General features: G+C 34.4%; 1 protein-coding gene across 1 annotated transcript in view; it reads right to left on the minus strand.

The window, feature by feature from the left end:
- MOXD1 (monooxygenase DBH like 1) overlaps nucleotides 1–16461 on the minus strand; it is a 43059-nt gene that overhangs the window by 10691 nt on the left and 15907 nt on the right. Inside the window, exons 5-7 of the mRNA XM_034418825.3 lie at nucleotides 4034–4213; nucleotides 2456–2558; nucleotides 120–286 (exon numbers count right to left, since the gene is read on the minus strand). Of these exons, the coding sequence (XP_034274716.2) occupies nucleotides 120–286; nucleotides 2456–2558; nucleotides 4034–4213 (450 nt within the window). The remainder of the gene's footprint in view (nucleotides 1–119; nucleotides 287–2455; nucleotides 2559–4033; nucleotides 4214–16461) is intronic.

Below are 16461 nucleotides of genomic sequence, written 5' to 3' on the forward strand. Positions count from 1 at the left end.
AGCCAAAAAGTCCTAGACCCGATCCAGGACTACTGAAATAATACACACCATTTCTTACAAAGATGCTGAAACTGCCTATTTTCCACAAAAGGCACATTTGCACTAGTCAGGAAACATACTTCTTCTAGACACTCCAGTGTGCAGTGGCCCTCCGACATGAATTCAGGCATGCCTGGTGGGATGTTATGGAACAGGCTGACCCAAAGCCCTGCTTCAATAACTCCAGCATCGTATCTCCTTAAATTTGCAGTATAAAATAGCCTCAGTCCAGAATTATCGATCATCCCTAGAAAGAAAAGAGCAATTGCTCATTACAATGCAGCATAAAAGACCCTATTGGTTGAATTTACTTTTGGAACCTAGTTACTTGGGCTACAGCAATAACATGGAGAAGGAGGAATTAGAGTTTAGATGGATTAAACAAATTTTTTGATTTTTTTTAAATGCCAATTAAGCAAAATCTCAGCAAAATCTCAAGAAAGCAGTGAAGTAAAACAAATGTCTAGACTTTTTTGACCAGCACAAACATTTATGCTCAGTTTTATGCCTCTGTTGGGGCTTTTCCAGATGGCAGCTTTCTAATACAATCTATAACCTAGTTGTTCTACCGTTCTTGTGAGAGATCTTTCAGTACAGAAACATAGCTCTGCAGGCATATCTCATTTGCAGCGGTCTCCCAGAAAAAAAACAACAACATAAGAATCATGAGAAATTTTGTTGTCGTTGTTTGTTACGAAGTCATGTCCGACCCATCGTGACCCCATGGACAGGCCTTCCTGTCCTCTACCATCCTCGAGTTCATTTAAGCTCATGCCAACTGCTTCAGTGACTCCATCCAGCCACCTCGTTCTCTTTCATCCCCTTCTTCTTTTGCCCTCAATCTTCCCCAGCATTAGGCTCTACTCCAGTGAGTCCTTCCTTCTCATTAGGTGGCCAAAATACCTCCTTCATGGATTACTGCCTTGTAATGGTGAAGGTAATAGCTCAATGAAGCTATTATCTATGCCATACAGGGCTACCCAAGACGGACACGTCATAGCAGAGAGTTCTGATAAAATGTGATCCACTGGAGAAGGAAATGGCAACCCACTCCAGTATCTTTGCCCCATGGACATTCTGCTTTGTCCATTCGGTTTTGGAAATCTGGAAATTTGCCATGCCAATCAAGCAGAAGAGGATAACTTTTGAGCTGCCTTGGGAAAAGGGATTCCTACTGTCTACTGTGATAGAGATCTGGGTACAGATAGTTCATCAAAGCAGAGAAGGTGGCACTCTTAACTAAAATATCTACTGAAAATCACACCACTGTTCAAGGGCAAAGAGTGCAGCCAATTCTACCCTTAAACAATAATACATCTATTTCCATAGTATAGATATTAGGTAATGTAGCATTCAGTCCTATCATTTTTCCTTCAAATGCTCATTTTTACTATGACTTAAACATATAGTATAAACATGAGCATCTGTTATAAACTATGATAATGAAAAAAAAATGAAGGAATATATGTTGCATCTAATGATTGACTTTTTATATTTACATCATAGCACTGGATGAAAAAAACGTAAGTCATGGATATACATCATGACATCCCAAGACACATTCGCTCTACCTGCATCCCCTGTGAACAGTTCAGTACAGTTTCCAAAGAACCCAAACATAAATGAAACGATGGCTTATAACAACTTTTATAGTTTTGTGGGTGAGCCAGTTTGGTGTATTGAACATTACATGGATTTTTCCCAGGGGTGGGCTGCTGGGGGTTCGCAGGGGTTCGGGAGAACCTCTAGCTAAGATTCTGTGCAGTTCGGAGAACCCCCAAATCCCACTCCTGGGTGGCCCCGCCCACCCCACCCCTCCCAGAAGTCCCCACATGGCCCATTTTGGATGCAGGTAAGTACAGGGCGCATGGGGAGGCTCAGGGAGGGCAAAAAACGGGCCTACTGGAAATTTGGGTTCCAGCCTCCAGAGGGCCTCTGGAGCCTGGGGAGGCCATTTTTGCCCTTCCGGAAGCTCGACGAAAGCCTCCGGAGCCCAGGGAGGGCAAAACGCCCTCCCCTGCCGTGGTGCAGGAGGCCGACTAGGCCACGCCCACCCAGCAACCGGGCAGAGAACCCCTTCTAAAATTTTTGACGCCCACCCCTGATTTTTCCATGTTGCTACCCAAAAAATGAAAGACTTAAAGGCACAAAAGTAAACAAACAGACTTGTCAGATTGTAGAGCCTAAGGCTAGCTAGCTATCTTAGAAAATAGATAAATATTCCTGCCTTCTTTTCAAATGGAGTGCAAAAGTAATGATTTTAATTTTAAATATCCCATTTAAAATCCTCATGTCTAGATTTATGAATGTTGGCATTAAGGAAGTACAATTGTATCAGATTTAGATAACTGGCAAGATACATGTTTTTGTAAGGAATATACACATTCAACACATTTTAACAGGTGAGGGAACATACCTTCCAGATATGAAGGGTTATCATAATGGATTTCCATTAGCACATATTGAGGGTCTAATGCTGTTCCAATGGATAAGCCAACATGAGGAGGGTAGATAAAACCCTGAGATTGGAAAGATATCAACATAAGTAAACAGATTCAATGGTATAAACATTTAAATCTCATTTTAACTATATGTAGCTTTACTGATATAATTTTATACAGAAAACAAATCTCCTAGAATTGGCTCATATCACAGCAAGCATATGTTAGCAGCAAGCATATATGTGATTTTGGTTTTTTTATTCTGAGCACATATTTAGCTCCAGTTTGGTAGATTTATTTATATTATACTATTATATGTTAACATTTCTATGTTATATGGACATGTTTTCCCATCATTCAACAGAAAACAATTGGTAATCATGCATTACTATTCTTTGAAAAATAATTTATTAAAACCCTTATTAAAAGGCTTTATACAGTAATAAAAACAAACACTTAACAAGTGAATAAACAGAAAGAAAACTGAAAAGTCAATGAAAGAGCATTACTATTCTACTTAAAAATGCATACTTGTTGGTAGCAAAGATGAAAATTAAGAAACAGTTTTCTGTATCAAGGAAATACTGTATACTAAAAGAGCAAATACAGGGCCAAGAAAAACCTGCCAAGCGTATTTAATATTTTTTAACGTTATTCAGTTTCGACCACCCACTACAGGTAGTTCTTGACAACTGAATCTGCCATTTCTGTTGCTAAGTGAGTCAGTTGCTAAGTGAGTTTTGCCCCATTTTGCAAACTTTCTTGACATAGTTGTTAAATGAATCACTGTCATTGTTAAGTTAGTAACACAGTTGTTAAGTAAATCTGGCTTTCCCGTTGGCTTCGCTTGTTAGAGAGTCACAAAGGTGATCACATGACCCTGGGACACTGCAACCATCATAAATACATGCCAGTTGCCAAATGTCCACATTTTGATGATATGACTGTAGATATGCTACAATGATTGTAAGTGTGAAAAATGATCATAAGTCACTTTTTAAAATGCTGGTGTAACTTCAGTCACTAAACAAATGGCTGTAAGGGGAGGACTACCTGTATATTACCACCTCCAGCCTAACTGATTATTCTATTGATGCGGTAAAGCAAAAAGTACAAATATTCATTTTAAAATAATAGTCAATTACATTACGTATAATACATTTACGTTATGATTTTGATTTTGTTTATCTTTCAAAACATCAAGTTTGCTCCCCAATTAAAATAAGGATATAATAGTTCTATAACCACTCCAACTAATAAAAAAAACTTTAAAAACATTTATTGTAAATTCAAACTTGTGCCAAATTTGGCTTAATTTTAGAAAATAAATGGCGGTGTGTATCTCTAGCTAGCACTCGGCTGTGGAAACCACTTCGGAAGTTCAGAGCTTTTGACTAAACTAAGAACTCAAAGAGTTCTGGAAGAAGAGAATGGCAAAATCCTGCCAACCCCCCCCCCTCCCCATGCAATTACACATTCCCCAAAATTAAAGTGTGAATTGAAGAAATATTTGCATTATCTGAGAAAGACATTTAAATAAGAATTGATCTTACCTCTCCTCCAATAGCCCAAGCAAAAATGACTGTTTGACAGGTGAGAAATGAATCTGGCATGTTTGGGTGATAGCACTCATGGCCATAATCCACAACACTGTCGTTCAGACTGCTACTACACTGATAGAGAAGAATATGGTGCACTATACTTTCATGACCCTTCTGAATGAGTGGTTCAACCTGTCAATATAATAAGGGAATATTAGAAACATTTGAAGCATGTCTAATTAAAATATTAAGTCATTCATTCATTATTTTCAATTATAATTTTTCAAAATGCTTAAATGGTGTTATGAAGAAGCCAAAATGCAAACTGCACAAACATCCTTGTTGTTCAGTCAGTAAGTCCTGTCAAACTCTTCACAACATCATGGACTGTAGCATGCCAGCCCCCCCCCCCCGCCATACTACATTGTCTGCCAGAGTTTGCCCAAATTCATGTTCATTGAGTCAATGACACTATCTAAGTATCTCATCCTCTGCTGTCCCCTTCTCCTTGGGCCTTCAATCTTTCCCAACATCAGGGTCTTTTCTCATCAGCCCTTTCCTATTAGGTGGCCAAAGTATTTGAGCTTCAGCTTCAGTATCTCCTTCCAAAGAGCAGTCAGGATTCATTTCCTTTAAGATTGACTGATTTTATCTCCTTGAAATCCAAGGGACTCTATATATTAAGTCAACTAAACCTAATCCAATACTTTCCATGTATTTTCTTTTTTAAAAAAATTAAATTTTTATTAGAGTATAAATATTAAAAAAACATAACATGACATACACACAACAAACATTTATACAACATATAAACAAAAAGAAATTATGTTTCCTTCTTAAGCATTGTTTCAAAGTGACATTCTGGTTGTTATATATTTCTTCCCCTCTCCTTAGTCTAATGACATTTCCATGTATTTCCAATTACAACTTCCATATTTCCCATTTTTGGAGGGGAAGGGCCACAATTGGTAGTCCAAGCATTGGATACAACCCTAACTCTAAGACAGAGTTGCATACTGAAAGTGGGATATGAAATACAGGTAAGATATGATGCTGTCAAATTGTGCAGTTTTTAGAACCGATAGCAAGACCTCTGTAATATCACTTAATTCTGGGGACTGGGAAAGGATTTAGACTAAGGCTCCCAGATCTTTCAGTTTGTCTGAACTATTAAAGTTTAAAATTTGCTTGATATGTAGGCAAAACAGCACTGCAATCAGTGTTTAATGCCGAGTATTTAATTTCTAATTGCATCTCAGCATGGCATTATTTTCTAATCCTTCACGCTCTCCTGTATAAAATAAAATGTATATGAGCCAAAAGAGGGGGGGGAGGGAGGGAGAGGGAGAGAGAGAGAGAAAAGAAAAAGAACAAACTTAGATGAAAGCTGCAGTCAAGCTGCCATAAAATGCATGGTGCTTTTGTTACTGAATGCTATGGTGGAGGAAATATAAACAAATCCACCCACACATGATGTGCAATAGAATTTTTAAAGGGTGAGAATCCAAAAGAGCTCAGAACATCTAAACAAAATAAGAAAGGAATCAGTGTAAAGGTTATGGGAATGTTCTACTGATCTCTGCTTGAAATAAATGGGACACTTATCCAAACTTGTGCAACAGCCACCTGCCTCTTTAGGACACTAACACTTGTTATGCTTTTTGCCACAATTTTTTTTAAAAAACAACTATCTTCAAAGTGATGACTCATTACTAAAGTTGGCTATTCATATGCTTTCATTCCCAGTTCCTTGAACATCAAGATTCTAATAATTATTTGCCTGCTCATATTTTTATTAAAAGAAAAATCTCTTTCCCTCCCACCAAATGCAAAGGTTTTATGAATGTCTTTCTTTGAGATCATTTTGTAGGTTTTATAAACTAGCACTATTGATTGCTAGAATAATCATATTCATAATAATCATAATAAATATATGAATTATTTAACTACTTGAGACACTTGGGACAAGTAGTAAAAACCAAACTTCCTATCTTATGTTGCATGCAAATATAAAGTTTTTTAAGTGACTTGCAAAACTGGAGAGAGACAAATAGGAATTTTCCAGCATATACTACTATAAAATCTATAAAAATACAGAGCCTTGGTAGTACAGTGGTCTAAAGCACCCTGTTATTAAGACCAGCTGCCTGCAATTACTGCAGGTTTGAATCTCGCCAAGGCTCAAGGTTGACTCAGCCTTCCATCCTTTCTAAGGTAGTTAAATTGAGGACCCCGTTGTGGGGGCAATAAGCTGACTTTGTATAAATATACAAAAGAATGAAGGCTATTGCTTAGCGCATTGTAAGCCGCCCTGAGTCTCCGGAGAAGGGCAGCATATAAATCAAATTAAAAAAAATATATATTGTAGGTCACTTTAATAATCAGTCTTATAAATTATAAGGGAACATTATTCATATTCATCCTTATCCAGTTTTTTTAAAAAATTAAAGAAACATTATCTAGGAAAACCCTGAATAACATAGGAACATCTATCTGTTCTATCTTCATAGATTTAAAGGCAATTCAGTAGCAGCATACCGTAGAATGAAGTGGAGGGCAACAGAAAGGCATGTAGCTCTCACAAATTTTGGTTAGCTATGTGTCTACTGTTACTATCAAACAATACAAAGTAAAGCAACTCTTGCCTTTTACATAATTCATATTTGGGTTACAACTGAATATCTCAGATGCACTTTTCATATAGGCACTTGATTACATTAATCTTACATGCATTTCTAGTTTGTATCACATGTAGAATAAGCCATATGAAAAAAGAGATTTAAGGTCATCAAAATTGGGCATTCTCCAGATTATATTTCTGAATTGCTTCTCTGTTTTCAGTCAAATATCCAAATTAGGTATTAGGGACAAATTCTCTGCATTTAGAAAGCAATGTTGAAAGTATTCATAATTCCCCAGGAAAGTTTGGTCTAGTGGTTACAGCATCAGGCTAGAAACCAGGAGACTGTGAGTTCTAGTCCTACTTTAAGTCATGAAAGTTTGCTGGGTAGCTTTGGGCTAATCATTTTCTCTCTCAGTCCAATCCATCTAAACATGTGGAGGAGAATTCCACTGAGAAGCATCAGATGTATCACTCTGATCAGATTCACAAAAGGAATGGCCAATTGAGTGAAATCAGCCCAATCTCAATAGGTTATTTCATTTATGCAGAACAACTCACCATACTGAATTGAACAGCTTGCTTCCAAAGAGAGATGCACTAATTGAGGCAGATTATGTGTGGTTGATACATACAAATACATGTGTGATTTAAGAAGACAGCGACATAGCAGTCCCCAGTTTTCTCTCTGTATTACTCTCCACCTCTTGAGCTATTTGTAATATGTACAACAGGTCCTTCAGATGGTAATGAATATAGTTTGATCCTCAAGTGCATGTTTTACTTTTTTAATAGGCTAGGTAGTCCTCGATTTATGAGTGCCACTGAGATTGGAAATACAGTCATAAGTCATTACAGTTGTAAATAGAGGTGCCCACATGACCAGTTTTTAAGTGAACTCAACAATCTTGACAGGAGGGAAATGGTGTGACTGTTTACAACAGGGGGGCCATAGCCATCATAAATGCAAATGGTCATTAAGTTTCCAATCATAAGTTAAGGACTACCTGTAGAACATTCACCTGTAGTCTCTATACACTTAGTTTCTACCCACTAGGTGGGTGACATAATTTTGTAGTTCATGCATATTCACAGATGAAATAATGGTAAAAATCAAACCCACCTTTTGGCCTTCACAGCTACATTAGGCCTGGTTTTAGATTTACAAATAAATTACAGTACTAGATTTTCCATCCCGACGTAGGCCAACACCCCCCCTCCCGCACACTAACACTTTCTCAGATAAATATTCAAAATAAAACATTGACAACTGGTCTTGTCGGATCTTGCATTTCCCGTCACTGAAAATCAAGCTGCTACTTTTTTATAACACTACCCTTTTATCATCTTAATTATAGATGGCATGTATTCATATAGAAAATCATTGACGTGTGTATTTCAGTAGTTTTTGCAAATATTTTCTTAATTTATGCAGCTAGGATCTTCCTCTCTTTTCTGAGTTGTATTTCAGTTGAACTAAAACTCAAATTGTGTATGATTTCTCACTGAAATGTTTTTGAGCCTGTATTTGCCTTCTCAGTAAGCATGTTTTCAGAAGTAATTAAGACCTTTGATTAATTAACTTGTTTTTCAATGAGAAACCACTTACATTCCTGATATTTATAGCACTTTACCACACATGAGGTAGGATAGCTGACAGAAAAATCAAATTTAAGACATCTAAAAGTTTTTTACTAGTGTGCCCACACAGATTTCCAGACAACTTAGTATACAAGAGGCAATGTTAATAATGACTTTGATGGCCTGTAACAACCATGAGTTAAAGATATAAAATGATGTTATACCACAGTTAAGTTCAAATCTAGTAATGAATGTACATGTGAAGAAAAAGTAGGGAGAAGTAAGTGATTGCAGCAAGACAATTAATTCATATTTGAAAAGAAAATTATCAAGAGAAAATTTAGGAAGTGGTGAGAATGAAGAGCATAAAAGGAGGACCTTTGTACTCTAAGATCAGTATATTCCTGTTTTAAGTCTGAAAATGCAGAGCCCAGAAATTCTGGAAAGTAGTTCAATCCTTGGGATGGAATGAATTCTTCTCACTGTTTTCTCCTAGGGTTTCAAGTGTGTGCACATTTATAATTCTTACAGCACTAGGCAATATTTAGTGTCTCTCCAACACTCTAATTAACTAAAGAATGTGTTCAAGAACAAAATTGCACAATAACATGATTGTGACATAGGAACATTAAGCTGAGTCAGCTCATGATTACTGAAAGCCATATTTTTATATAAGGTCAGAGTTGGAAGAGCCAAGAGTAGTAATAGGCCATTCATAGAGTCATTAATGCCATTTTGTAAGATGTCCTATAAGAGGCTTTCTTAATAAGAGAAGCTGGTTCCGTAACTCATTGTTTGTTAACCTTGAAATTTGTTAGACTGCATCTTCCATAGTCCCCAGTTAGCTGGCTGGGAACTCTTAAAGATTCATTTTTCTAAAAAGCACCAGGTTGGTGAAGGCTGCCTCAAGTTTACACCTCTTGAGATGAAAGTTGTTACAGAGTCTCTGTCTATGAAGTTAAAAAATGTTGTACAACTTCTGCACAATTATAATGATTTAGTGCATTAAAAATTCATATTTCTAATCACTTTTGAAAATTGCATCTTAAAACTATTAGAGATCTTCAGAACAACAAGTTTGAAAAGTCATTGGGTAAATTTTATCTATAAGTCTGAACAAAAGAAAAATTAATTATAAGTTTAAGAACTCAAAGTATTTAAAATAGGCAGCAAAAAAGCTAAATAAAGATTTTGATTTAACAGTTATCAATGAGTAAAAATTTTGTAACATCGACTTTTCATACAAGATTTTAAAATTAACTACAATTAACTAATATATATATATATATATATATATATATATATATATATATATATATATATATATATATATATATATATATATATATATATATATATATATATATATATATATCACTCTCTCTCTCTCATATCATTGTTGTATTCCCTCTTCATACATAGAGATTCAAAGCCTGTTCACCGCTAACAATTTTATGAATGTTAGTACTCATGTTGCTGTTTGCAATATCACTCCTATTTTACAATGAACCACCTTTCAACCACTGATGCATTTTTGTGAATCAATTCACTTGCAGTGAACACAGGGATTGAGTGAAAGCTGCCCTGGGAAGTTAACTGGAAATAAACATAGAGAGGCCATAAAGACTTCCCATTGATTATCTGCACATCACCAGTGATCAGTCTTTGAGAATGATTGTTTTAGTAAGAATAATGCAAAGGACACCTATCTGAAAATCAATGTTTACCTAGAGTGCTTGCTTGCTCAATCAGTTACCTATAGTAATATTTCAATACATTTTGATAATCTTGGAAAAAATTCATTTTAGCACTGGTTTACCTCTGTGAAATACAATTGTATCTCTAATTATGTGGGATTATGATGTTTCTTGCAAAACTGACAACTGAATAGCATAGTATCTGTTTTATACTGTATTGCTGCTCATTGATAACCTGCATCTTGAAATATATAAGAATTATATACATGTAGTATATCTACACAATATAAAGCAAAACCACTAAAACAGTGTCACAAATATAATGCAAGCATTGAAATTCTTATTAAAATCCATGGAATCAACCAACTTAATTATTTTATTTCATTTCTGTCAGAAAAAACAAACACATTTCTGCTAACAGTATATTTAATAATTACAATTATTGACCACCTCAGAAGTTTAAATGGTTTAAACATTGATCAGTTATATAGATTATGAATGGAAATTTGGGAGATTCCTGATGTTGGTAGGGTATACAAGGGAAATGTCATGCAATCAGTGCCTTTGCATCCCAGTATTTATGTCATTGAAAGAGTTACCCCAGCTGCAAAAGAGTCATCCATAAAAACAATGGTTCCCACAAAGCTAGGGTAACATACAAAGGGCCCCCTATTCCAGCTGCATTTACACTAGACGAAATTGATCCATATCAAGTATACAATATATATTACATGATTGACTGCCCACTAATCTTTTCACGGGGAGAATTCTAAATAGCCATTGTTTGCATTATGATTCACCCCAAAGCATTAAAAATAGGGACAGTTGTGGATTTTTTTCTGTTTTGCTCCTCTTCTGTAATTCAACACTAGGGTTAGCATCATTGTACATTTAGAAGAAATTGTTAGAGATGCATTCTCACAAGCAGCAGTACAGATAAGGTAGTAAGACAAAGGAAATACAGAAGCAGAAATTAAAAAGAAGAATAAGATAAAGCATGCAGAATAGTCCAGATTTCTTTCTAATGCTTTGCCACCAGTGGCCCAGGGTTGATGTTTACATTTCTGTATTTTCTTTTTTGTACCGAAGAGTGTGTTGCATCTCTGAGTGATGTGTGCATTTCTCCACCTGTTGTATGTCTGTTCATGTGTATATGTACACATGGGGACTCAAGAGGTATGTGTAACACTGGGAAGGAGGGCTGGGAGGAAGGAAGAACTGTGAGCAGTGTAGAACTGAGCAGTTGCCAACATGCTGAACTACTTCCCCAATATCAGGATTCTAAACCTTTGCCATCATAAGAATCTTTAGTGAAATCTTCATATACATCTCTCTCCAAAATCTCAATACAAATTAACAATGAAAACAATACAATGAAAACTTTGGGAGAGGTGGATTTACAACTAAAAATTCTTCACACCTTTCCTGGACTCTGTCTGTACTTCCCCAAGGGTGAAACACCACACAAGAAGAGAAACCCTGCCTATGTGGATGCATGAGAATGTTTGGGATTTAATATGAAAAAAGAATAATATACATCATTTTACATATAATAACTGCAGCAAGGATAGCTTTTGCACAATGCTGGAGAAATACAAACACATCTTACGAAGGTTTAGTAATTAAAAAAATATTTGATTGTGCAGAAATGGACAAGTTGACAATTGAAAGGACAAATAGATTCGGAATAGTACGCAATATGGGAAAAGTGGTACGACTGGATTGAGAACAGAAAAATGGAAAAGAAATAGACAAAATAGAAGTAGAATTAAAATGTATAGTAAAAATGTATAGAATGTATTTGAACTGGAATGTTATGCTATGTAAATGGTCACAGTTATGCATAAGATGTGAGTAAAATTTGTTTAATTGTAAAAACACAACAGCAACAACAACAAAAAAGAGAATGTTTGGGATTTTCCCTCCTTGCATTCTCTGCTCATTTTCTAATTAAATCATTCATTTGTCAGGTTTGTCCACTATTCCAAATTTGGTCCTATTTTATTCTGTTTTCAGTGGGTTGCCCTGTTGATGGACAGGCAGGAGCTAAGATTCTTTATAAAATGTCTTTCCACTTCTTTTTATTGGGTTAGAAACAATAAAAAGTAGAAGCTATGGATAAGAATGAGAAGGATGGTGGTGCAGCGGTGGTGCACAAGGAAAGCTAGGGAACAGCATTTGTTGTACTAAAGGGCCAAGTACTTTTGAATACCTACCTGAATTAACTTAATCTCAAAAACTTTGGCAAAATTGGACAGGATTAGTTATTGGATGGGAAACAGAATCCAAAGGAGCAGACTAGATTGGAAATCTAAGAATAATTTCCAAAAATCTGAAATAAACCCAGTTTTGTATTCAAGCAAAATATATTAATGTCTTCATGAATTTATCAGAATTCAAGCTACACTCAGAGTCCAGTTTATTATAATATGGGCAAAAATGCACTGAACAGTAAAGAGAAAGGTGAGAATTAACTGAATTAGAGAAAAACAGTCTTGTGGCATTACATGAAGATAAATTACCCACAAGCAGGTGAAAAAGTAAATATTAAAATGTAACAAAAAACATTTTAATTTTTAATGTATCAGGGAGTAAACTGATCCCAAATAATTTGAATTGTGTAATTGACCTATGAGTAATCTAATCTAAAAGAAAATTAGTTTTCATTTACCATATGTATTTTTTTCCATGGGGTTTATTTGCACTCTAAAAGGTAATGTAGAATGAGTTTGAATAGACTATGAAAGAATAAATAACATAATAGAAAGTTAAAAGAAAATAAGGACCCTAGTGATTTCTTTGAAAACTGAATAATAATAAGTACTTGCAATTTCCAAAACTTTACTAAATAAGTGTAATTAGCATGGTTAAAGATAACAGAATAGGACCAAGAGCAATTATGCTATCTGTTGATTTTGGAAATTTACCAGATCTAAATAGGTATCAATTCCTGTAAGCAATGTAAACTTTGTTAGATTTTTGTGATCAGATTTTTCAGTCATGGCATCTGAAATTTTGCAATTTTGGGCTACAAAATTAAGTTCTTGATAAATGCCTTTTTACTGAATCATATTCTATACATTTTTTCTTTTTTTAAAATCAGAGAAAGGAAAATAATTTGTTTCTTGACTTGAATCACTCAATCTGGAATCAAGTGCTAACTGAAAAAGCTATTTGAAAATGATCTGGCAAGTCAAAATATTTCCTTGAAACTTGAATTCCTCATACACTGTATCTCACAAAAAAATGAAATTACGATTTTGCTTTTAGCATCCATTAATTTTTTTAAAAGAAATTATTGATTCAACAAGGTAATGTAGACTGACAAATGAAACATCATGAAATGATTTTTTAAAAAACTTGTTAAAACAGAAAAACAATAAAATATTTAATTAAAGGTACAGATTTCAAATTATTGTTCCCATTTATTTTAAAGACTATGAGTTTTTAGATAGTGTATGTGTGAACATGTATTTAAATGTGTAAATATTTATGCAGATGTGTATACACACACACACACAACAGGGAGAGCTTCTTAATCTTTAACCATGGGCATCTCTTCTTAATTTAATTACGGTTATCTCTTTATTCCTGAAGCTTGATTAGGGAACTAAAAATCTTTATGCCTGAGGGAACGAGGAAACTAAAAACCTTTCAATACACATGCCTTATGTGCCAAAGACACAATACCATAATTTTTTCCAGAGTTAGCACATCCCAAACAGGAATCAACGCTTTTAAAAATTGTTCATACAGGTATTCAGTTGATTCCTATGTATCCATTCCATCTTAATGAATTCCCTTTGTCTATAGCTATAAGCATCATGCAATTATACCTTCCATGTGTTTATTTAAATAAATAGAGATCCAAGAAAGGGATTGGAGAGCCAATCATCATATTGCAATTATGAATTACTTTAGAGAAGAACAATAAGCTCTCCAATCATCAAATGAAACAGAATCAAAGGCAGCTTTTTAGAAAAGTTTGAGTTGAGTGTGTAATATATATAGGCCTGTACTTTCTTGTCTTTTAGAACACCTAGGGCTTTAATACTATGTGTCAGCAAAAATAATATGCAAGGAATTTTGCCTCTGGCATCAGTTATGTAAACAAAGCAATATGATGCAAAACCATACTTAGCCACAAATCAAATTTCCCTGCATATCGAGGTATTGGCTACTATGTGAAGACTGCATATAGCTCAGATCTAAATTTGTAAAACTTCATAATCTACAAAGAATTTTTATGTACTTAGCAACATCTTATCTTGGGGCTGTTCATTCAAAATGAAAGCATATAATTAAAATAATTCTGAAAGATATCTTATATCTGCTTGAATCTCGTTTTTTTCTCCTCTTTTTTCCATGCTGGTAATGTTTCATTGATCTTCTATTCCTTAAACCATTGTTTAAGGAATAATAAGGAATAATAGCATAATGCTTTTAATATTTACTGTTTAAAAACCAGTTTGATTCTTATTTAAGATCTAATTTAAGATCGACTGACAGTGAGAACAATCAACCAATGGAACAGCTTGCCTTCAGAAGTTGTGGGAAACTGGAAACTTTCAAGAAGAGACTGGACAGTCATCTGTCAGAAATGGTATGGGGTCTCCTGCTTCAGCGGGGGTTGGACTATATGCCCTACAAGGTCCCTTCCAACTATGTTATTCTGTTGTTATTATTATTATTAGCCAAATTACATTAAAGCATGAGTCTTTATTTATGACATAATTCAGTTTATGGCTTAAAGAGACAGGAATCAAGCACCCAATGCCAAAAACTGTAGGACATATGATTTACATCAAATATTAATTCTCTCTAGCTTAATAATAAATAAAATAGATAATAATAATAAATAAATAATAAACAAACAAACAAACAATAAATTAAGGAATGTTGTAACCAAGTCAGCTCGTTGTCTTGTTTCCACTGAAGTATTATAGGATTAATTTATTTGTGGACTAATATATTAATGGATTAATCCATCTATGAAATAATCTGGTAATGTTGATTTTTTTCAGAAATGGTTTATGGGTAGGGTGTGGCAAAAAGAATCATATTGAGGAATTGGAAATGTGGTATTATTCCTGATGTCAGGAAATGGTTTGAATGGCATGAATGATAGCAAGGAATGATAGAAGGAATATATGAAGCTAGTTTGCTCTAATGTTTAAGGCACTCGGTAGAGCTTTTGTAGAATTTTATAATGATGTACTGTGCTGATCATATTATAGTAATATATTGATTAGTACAGTAAACCAGTGGCTATTGATAATTATAAAGCATAAGGTATATTATAAAGCTTTTTTGCTTTCTTTTTCAGTTTGTTTGGGGGATATCATTTTCTAATTTTTAAAGTTTAAGTTTAAGTATTGTTTTGTTAATTTTATAAACATATTTTTTAATAAAAATAAATATAAAAAAGAAAAACGAATTACTGTATTTTTCGGAGTATAAGACGCACCTACCTTTTTTGGTTGTTTTTTTTAAAAAGTTTTTTTAAATTTTTTAGACAAACACACATACAAACATACAATGTATTTTCTTTGAACAGAGTATTTGGCTGGTTCACAAATTTAAACAGTGTTTAGTCATTTCAATTATTTACAATTTCTATATTTCCTTTTTGCCATATTTATTCCTCATCTATTTTTTTAAAAAAACCAATATTACCCTTCATTCTCATCTCTAATCTTAATCAAATTCAATTTTTCCCTTCTATTCTATATTATACCCCTTCCCATTGTCATCTATTTTTATATCCATCCTCACATTGATTAATTATTTAATATTACAATTGTTTAATACAAATTCAACATTTTTATATAAATCAATTAGTTATCACTATCTTTTTTGTATATTAATCAATATGAACATGAATATTCCAATAATTTCCATGCAATCCAATTTCTTACAAATCAATTAATTATATTTACCAATAATAATAAACCAAATAATTTCCCCCATATATTCCTCCAAACCACAACTTAACCATTTCTGCTTTCAACACAATATACAATTAATAGTATCTCAATTATTACAATTCCCTAGTTAAATAGAGCTTTTTTTCTTTTGTGTTTTCAAATCTTGAACTCTCCTCTTTTGCCCTAAATTTCCCATTGTTTACACCTACCTTTTTTTGGTGAAGAAAAAGAAATCTCTCTCTGCCTCATTTTGTCACGTTGCAGCAAAGAGCCTGCTTTACTTTCAGTTTCATTTTTTCAGCATAGCTAGGGGAAAAAAAATCTGCTCCAGCACTCTTTGGAACAAGCAGGAGAGCCCTGCACAAAACAGCTGAGAGCAAATCAGCTGAGAGTCAGGAGGCCAATCTAATCAACTTGTGCTAATTAACCTATGTTGAAGCTGAAAGGGGCTGTTTTTTCTTGCTGTTTGCTTGCAAGAAGGTAACTGCTGCAAGGCACAGGCCAAAGGGTGGAGGCCAGTGGGTGGGCAGGGCTACATTTGGTGTATAAGACGCACCTAAATTTTCACCCCCTTTTGGGGGGTAAAAAGGTGCGTCTTATACTCCGAAAAATACG

Source organism: Pantherophis guttatus, chromosome 1, assembly GCF_059756535.1.
Source record: "Pantherophis guttatus breed Tessera chromosome 1, ASM5975653v1, whole genome shotgun sequence".
NCBI classification, from domain to species: domain Eukaryota; kingdom Metazoa; phylum Chordata; class Lepidosauria; order Squamata; family Colubridae; genus Pantherophis; species Pantherophis guttatus.